The 7,944-nt window shown below is 47.9% G+C and overlaps 1 protein-coding gene across 1 annotated transcript in view; it reads right to left on the reverse strand.

Annotated features, from left to right (window-relative positions):
• Positions 1-4,563: 4,563 nt before the first annotated feature.
• LOC125029790 (trypsin-1-like) overlaps positions 4,564-7,944 on the reverse strand; it is an 8,924-nt gene continuing 5,543 nt past the window's right edge. Inside the window, exons 4-7 of the mRNA XM_047619942.1 lie at positions 7,794-7,939; positions 6,923-7,148; positions 5,109-5,290; positions 4,564-4,780 (exon numbers count right to left, since the gene is read on the reverse strand). Of these exons, the coding sequence (XP_047475898.1) occupies positions 4,580-4,780; positions 5,109-5,290; positions 6,923-7,148; positions 7,794-7,939 (755 nt within the window). The 3' untranslated portion in view covers positions 4,564-4,579. The remainder of the gene's footprint in view (positions 4,781-5,108; positions 5,291-6,922; positions 7,149-7,793; positions 7,940-7,944) is intronic.

Raw genomic sequence — 7,944 nt, forward strand, 5'->3', positions numbered from 1 at the left:
TTTCATTGTCATTCTTTTAATTAGAACCTAAGAGGCCAGAACCCCCCCCCCCCCCCAATCCCTTGCCTGTTGTTGTTGTGGGGGCTTAAGGAATGGACACTGAGGTCCAATGTGGGGATCACCCCTTCCTTGGACCTCAACCCTTGCCTCAATTAATTTTGAATGGTCTTTTCTCCCCCTTTCTTTATCCTTCTCTTCATCCCCTTCTTTCCACTTCCTTAGGTGTGGGAGCCATGCTGAAAAAATAAACGGCTGGCTTTATGTCAGTTATGAACGGCCTCTGGGAGCATGGACATGGTATTCCCTTGGCTCATTGTTTAGCCCTTGCCTCTTACGGAGACCCTGGGGGTAGACTGTTTCCTTTTCCCACATTTCAGGCTCACTATAGCCAATAATGAAGTTTCTTAATCTTTATTGGGGGTATTAAGGCTTGCTACTTCATCAACTAGCCTATCTTAATTTGATTCCTCTGATTTCCTGACCCTTGCCTCTCCTTTTACCACGGTTCTGACCATTGATGCTACTACTCCCTCCTCAATATTTACTGACAACTCTATCGATTCTGAATCATGCACTATAGTCATTGCTCAACCTTCAGAATACCCCCTTCCTCTCTCCCAACATCATCCATTCCATCTCATACTGCACAGTCTTCTTTATTGTCTTCCCCCTCCCCCCTATTACTACTATTCACCCTTATTGTCCACCTCCCCACAGTACTACCCCACCTTCCTCGTCCTTTTACTGCCTCTACTTATCACGGTTACATTTGAGTCCCAAACTCGTGCACTATCGACTCGGACTGACCTCGCTGGCAAACCCTTTCCTGCCGAAATTCACTCCTCGCTTAATACTTGTACCGGAACTGTTTCCATCTCTCCGACTGATTGCCTTATCTACGACAATGACTGGTCAGATTGAAAACTACCTGCTCGCCTGCCTTGTTGACTATGATACAGTGACTACACTATTCCTGCCAGAGGCTAGTGGAAGGAAACTTTTCCTACTTGTTTTGGAGACATTGCTGGACGAGGAGAGTGATGTCAGAGTAAAGAGCTGGAGGTTGGGGTCACAAGAGATTTGGGTAACAGAAAGACATGGACATGTGCAAGAGGGAGCAGTGTTGAGAGAGGTAGTACTGCTGAGAGGTGGACAAAAAGCCTGTAGAGTAGTAATAGGGGGGGGTAGGGTAAAAGGGGAAGAACATTGTGGGGGTGGAGGGGATAAAATAGAGGATGTTTGGAGAGGAGGAATGTCTGAAGGTTTAGTATTGACATGGGTGGATGATGTGATAGTAGGCATTGAGGAGGGGATAGTAGTAGCAGTGTTCAGAGTCGTGGTCAATGGAGAGCCTGGGGTCAGGGAACCACGAGAATTTGAATCAGCGGGACTACTTGATAAAGAGACAAACCTCATTGCCTCTAATTATGAAAGAAAGTCTTCATTACTGGCCATGGTAAGCCTAGAGTATGTTGGGGAGAGTAACAGTCCACCCCTTTGAGGGGTAAGGGCTAGACAACTAAACGAGGGAATACCGTGCCTATGGCTCCCCAAGCCGTTCAAAAAGCACAAAGTCAGTCAATCATTCATTCAACACGGTTTTCATACCTTAGGAAGTGGGCAGTAGAAAGGAAGAGAGAGAAACGAAAAGAGGAAAGGAGAAATGGGAGGAAGAGGGATAGGGAGAACTTGAGGAGGAGGAGGAGGATGGATATCTGGAAATACTTAGAATGTAGAGCGAATAGGAATAGAGAGGTAGCGGAGCGTTCTCTTGGATCATGTTTAGGAAGTTTTGGATGTCTTCAAGAGTTTCTGGAGGGGAGGTGGGTGGGGAGGTGTAAGAAATAAAGGTTTTCTTGTAATGAGAAGAAAGAATAGATGTCCGATCGTTCCCGTCTCGTCACAGTGACATCCAAAACCCAAGCTAAAGCATTATCAACCCTGACAGACTCCACTGGCAAACCCATTCCGGCCCAACCTCATCCCTCCCTCAATGTTTGCACTGGAACTGTCTCTATCTCCTCAACAAACTGCCCTTTCTACGTCAAGGATTGGTCAGATTGTGAAGAAGACTTACTCGCCTGCCTCATGATGCAGTATCAGAACAATGCTACACCATTCCCCTAGAGGCCGGGGGGAGGGGGGTGGTGCACCAATATTGCCAAAATCACTTTTCGTAGACATGACCTCCCCTTTAGTGTTTATATTGGCGGAGAGTGCCTCCCTCTCTGACCATATCAACCTCCCCCCGTCAATGCCAGAAATGTTGGTGGCGTTTAGACCATCCTGTCAAACTCTGCCGTTCCACAGCTTGATGCACTCTGTGTGCTCAAACTTGTCATAATCGATCGAATTGTTCTGCATAGTCACGTGCGTGTGCCAACTGTAGCGGCTCCCATAATGTATCTTCTAGGGGGTGCCCTGCCTAGAAGTTTGAATCTGAAGTGGCAAGTCTCAGATCCAAACTTGGCCTCACTTTACACAAAGCCAGACAGGAAGTACGTCGACTCTCACTCCCTACTCCAATAATTGCTCTCCCCTCCCCTTTCCTCCCAAGATGTTATTACATCTCCCCTAGCATCCCTTCCTCATCCCACTTCATCCCCCTACGTCTCCCAGTCAAATTCTTTAGCCATTCTAAATCCAGACACCCCAATCTCTACCCCTATTCCAGACACCCCAATCACTACTTCCTCAGTACCTACCGCTCTTCCTCCTCACCCAACTCATCGCACAAGACAAGCTAAAGGCTTCATACCATCTTCTACCCCATCCTCCCCATCAATTTCTCCCTCAATCCCTCAAACATCTGCCCCCTCTTCTCCTCCCTAAGAAAACATTTGTTTCTCAGACCTCTCCAACCAACTCCACTGCAGAAGCTCTCGGAGATATTCAAAACTATTTTAGTCATGACCCAAGGTAACATGCCTATACCTCAACCATTCTCCAATCTTTCTACTCCTATACCTTCTACACTCAAAGTAACTGCCGACATCATCCTCGTACTCATGTTCCCCCTACACTCCCTTTTCCCTCCCAACACATCCTCTCCCTCCCCCCCAGTTTCAGCTATATCATCTCCTCCTCCTTCCCCATTATCCCTCCCGCTTCCCAATTGATGTGACCCCTTGTCACAGCAACCTCCTTCCTGGAGTCTCTCCCTCCTGACATTCTGTCCTGAAACCCCTCTCTCCTTTGCCAATCCCTAGCTTACCCTACGGACATCTTGCAAAATCACATACATCTTCCTTCGCTTAAATTACCTTCCTGAACTTCTATACGACTTCTGACGTGCAGTACATTCAATCAACTAACCCCCCTCTTTACCCTTTTTACTATTGCGCCTTTCTATAGTGGCAAATGACCTTTGGTATCATGTATTTTGCTCTGAAACCATTAACCGTTAACCATAAACCATAGTGCTATATGACCTTTGATGTCTAGCGCATTTATATGTTTTAACCATTAACCATAAGGAGTCCAGAATGATCCCATTAGGGACATCTCTTGATGAGAAATAGTTATTTTGAGTCTGATTAGGATTCTATGACAAAATGTCTTGTCTTCAGGCCTCTCTCTCATATCAATTCTAGGAGAGGCTGGGGAACAAAGGTATTGTGTAGTCACAGCAAATAGTGTTCATGTCTTTTTGCAATGTATTATGTGATTAGCTTCATCATATTACTGCTTATCTGTATTTAATTAAAAGACAAGGTTCTACACTTTAAATTATTATTATTTGAATTAATAGTTCTACATTTTAAGTAAGATCTAAGCTGGCGTTATGCAATTTTTTTTGCAATGGGAATAAACACTGTTTTAGATATTTTCGTAATGAGTAAAAAATATATGACAAAGAGTTCTTATTGGAAAATGTAAATCCATGAAATAAATTTTATTGATATGAAAGATTAACTACTTGAAAGTGTTTTTTGCCACTGGTACATAAAAGTAATAAATATTAAAGCTGAATGATTATTTTTTTTATAGAAAATATGTTTAGGAGACCAGTTATTCCAATCAGTAAGCAGATAGAGATAGGAAGTAGTAATAATGCTTAAGTCATTGATAGTAAAAGTTGTCACTTTGATATTGATTAATAAAAGCTTATGGAAATTGATTTTAGTAAAAAATAAATACCTCTTTCTAAAATACGTAAGTGATAAACGATATGCACTTTATATTCCGTGACGTGATCACCGAAGACGGGATTTTAAGCCTGTTTATAGAGACTTTTAATACTGCAACCTACAAAAGGACGATACAAATTATTCCTTAACAATAAGGAGTGATGGGCCAGAAAAGAAGATAAAGGAACAGTAAAGGTATAGGTCTACCTCCCAAGCATGAAAGTACCTTATGAAAGTACCATGTCTCAACCATACAGTCTTAACACGCGCAGCATACTCTCACGCTCTCAATGATAATAAAAACGTAACACTTTCCGCAAATTCATTCTGCAGACGATCACACATCTTCCCACCTTCTCTCTTCAGCCCATCAGCACCCTCCCCCACAAGGTCTTCTCTCAATCAATCTACCATAATAAAATTAAACGATTACCAACTACGAAACTTTATTATAACGAATCATCACAAATCCCCTTCGCGTCATCATTGAACTCGCACGTAATACAATGGACCTCACTGCAGATCCAGTCACGTACAGTCTGCACGTTGGTATACACGGCAGGCAGGCCGGGGCGCCCGCATCCGGTGCCCCAGGAGGACACGCCCAGCAGGTACCCTTCGCGGGTCTTGAGGCCGCCGCCCCAGTCGCCCTGGGGGGGAGGGGGGGGAGGAGCAGGTCGTGAGGAACGGAATGGAGACGGAATTCAATTGTATATAATGAAATTATGTGAAGGGGAATTCAGATTAATATTATTAATATTATTATAATTATTATAATTATTATTATTAATATTATTGTCATCATTGTCATTATCATTATTATCACTATCACTATCATTATCATTATTTTTAAGATGGTTATTGTAAGAAAAAAATACAGTCATAATTATACTAAAAACAATACCAACAATAACAAAAACAACAATAATCACGCTAATGACAACGACCACAATAACAATTACGATTCGCTCCCCTCACCTGGCAGGGATCGAGGCCTCCGTGCGTTAGGTTCCCCGCACACATCATGGAGGCGGTGATTGCTTCCCCGTAGGCCCCGACGCAGTCTTCGGTCGAGAGCAGAGGCGCGTAGGCCATGAGCACCAAGTGGGAGATCTCGCTCACTTCCGCCGTGCGTCCCCAGCCGGCGATGAGGCCCATTTCTGTGAGGAGAGGGAGTGGGGGAGGGGGTGAGACAAAGAGGGAGGAGGGAGTGGGAGAGGGTGAAAGAGAGAGAGGGAAAGAGAGGGAAAGAGAGAGAGAGAGAGAGAGAGAGAGAGAGAGAGAGAGGGAGAGAGGGAGAGAGAGAGAGAGAGAGAGAGAGAGAGAGAGAGAGAGAGAGAGAGAGAGAGAGAGAGAGAGAGAGAGAGAGAGAGAGAGAGAGAGAGAGAGAGAGAGAGAAGGAGAGAGAGAGAGAGAGAGAGAGAGAGAGAGAGAGAGAGAGAGAGAGAGAGAGAGAGAGAGAGAGAGAGAGAGAGAGAGAGAGAGAGAGAGACGAAGACAGCCATCCATCCATCCACCCATCCCTCCATCCCTCCATCCCTCCATCCCTCCATCCCTTCATCCCTCCCTCCATCCCTCCCTCCACCCAACCATCCATCCCTCCATCCATCCCTCCATCCCTACATCCCTCCCTCCACCCAACCATCCATCCCTCCATCCATCCCTCCATCCCTCCATCCCTCCCTCCACCCAACCATCCATCCCTCCATCCATCCCTCCATCCCTCCATCCCTCCCTCCACCCAACCATCCATCCCTCCATCCCTCCATCCCTCCCTTCATCCAACCATCCATCCCTCCATCCATCCCTCCATCCCTCCATCCCTCCCTTCACCCAACCATCCATCCCTCCATCCATCCCTCCATCCCTCCATCCCTCTATCCCTCCATCCCTCCATCCCTCCATCCCTCCATCCCTTCATCCCTCCCTCCATCCCTCCATCCCTCCATCCCTCCACCCCTCCATCCCTTCTTCCCTCCATCCCTCCATCCCTCCATCCCTCCATCCACCCAACCATCCATCCCTCCATCCCTCCATCCCTCCCTCCACCCAACCATCCATCCCTCCATCCATCCCTCCATCCCTCCATCCCTCCCTTCACTCAACCATCCATCCCTCCATCCCTCCATCCCTCTATCCCTCCATCCCTCCATCCCTCCATCCCTCCATCCCTCCATCCCTCCATCCCTCCCTTCACCCAACCATCCATCCCTCCCTCCTTTCATTCCTTCATCCCTCCACCCCTCCATCCCTTCTTCCCTCCCTCCCTCCATCCCTCTATCCCTCCATCCCTCTATTCCTCTATCCCTCCATCCCTCCATCACTCCATCCCTCCATCACTCCATCCCTCCCTCCATCCATCCCTCTATCCCTCCATCCCTCCATCCCTCCATCCCTCTACTCCTCCATCCCTCCATCCCTCCATCCCTCCCTCCATCCATCGATCCACCCAACCAAAGCGAGAGCCACCCATCCACCCATCCCTCCATCCCTCCCTCCCTCCCTCCCTCCCTCCCTCCCTCCCTCCCTCCCTCCCTCCCTCCCTCCCTCCCTCCCTCCCTCCCTCCCTCCCTCCCTCCCTCCATCCATCCATCCATCTATCCACCCAACCAAAGCGAGAGCCACCCATCCACCCATCCCTCCATCCCTCCCTCCCTCCCTCCCTCCCTCCCTCCCTCCCTCCCTCCATCCCTTCATCCTTCCATCCCTCCATCCCTCCATCCCTCCATCCCTCCCTCCATCCATCGATCCACCCAACCAAAGCGAGAGCCAAAAACCAACACGGGCCCAACCGTTGTCGTGCGTGTGGGCGAAGTGTGGGGGGCCCTGCAGGTGCGTCGGCGGCAGGGGCAAGGGGGCGACCCTCTCGTTGTACAGGAACCAAGGGAACACCCTCAGGAGCGCCACGTCGTTGTTCTGGGTGAAGAGGTCGTACTCGGGGTGGACCTCCATGCGCGTGACCTTCCTGACCTGCTCCCAGCCCTCCGCCTCGTCCAGGTCGTACTCCCCAGCCACGACCTGCGGGAAGAGGGTGTTTGGTCTTACAGGTGGTTCTCGATAGATGGGGGTGGGGGTGCTAGGGGGGCAGTTCTCTGTGTATGTATATATGTATGTATGATATGTGTGTATGTGTATGTATGTATGTATGTATGTATTCATGTATGTATGTATATATGTATGTATATTTGTAAGTATATATGTATGTATGCATGAAAGTATGTTTGTATTTATGTGTACATGTATCTACTCGAAGCGAGTCGTAGCTTCATAGATTTTTGCTTCGTTTTGTGTATAAGACACGCACACATACTTTTTCTACCATGTTTCATTCAAATACAACAGAGGAATGGAATCTATTTGATGTTATTGTATTGTATATCATAAAATAAGTCACAGATTCCATTATACACCTCAACAACTCAATATGCCAGGTCGGAGTCGAGATGGCGTCGGGAAATACACTAAGGATCCCTTTCTGGCGCTCATTTCTTTTATTCTCCCGAGAAGCAAAGCGGTTCTGGTGTATTTCCTCTCATCAGAAAACACGCCTCACATAAGACTTCTCGTTTCAAGGGTATCAGGCGCCGCGAAGTATGAATATTGGGCAAACGAGCCTCACCCGAAGGGCCCGCGAAACGTGAGCATTAGGCAAGCGAGCCTCACCTGGAGGTACGTGTAAGGATAGCTGTAGCCGGCGACGCAGGAGGCAGAGGTGAGCACCCAGGCGTGGCTGATGACCGTCCCCCCGCAGAAGTGGACGGGATCGGCGTAGTGGCTGTCCTTAAGCGATACCAGCCAAGGCGTGGTACCTGAG

The sequence above is a fragment of the Penaeus chinensis genome, chromosome 10 (genome assembly GCF_019202785.1).
Source record: "Penaeus chinensis breed Huanghai No. 1 chromosome 10, ASM1920278v2, whole genome shotgun sequence".
NCBI classification, from domain to species: Eukaryota; Metazoa; Arthropoda; class Malacostraca; order Decapoda; family Penaeidae; genus Penaeus; species Penaeus chinensis.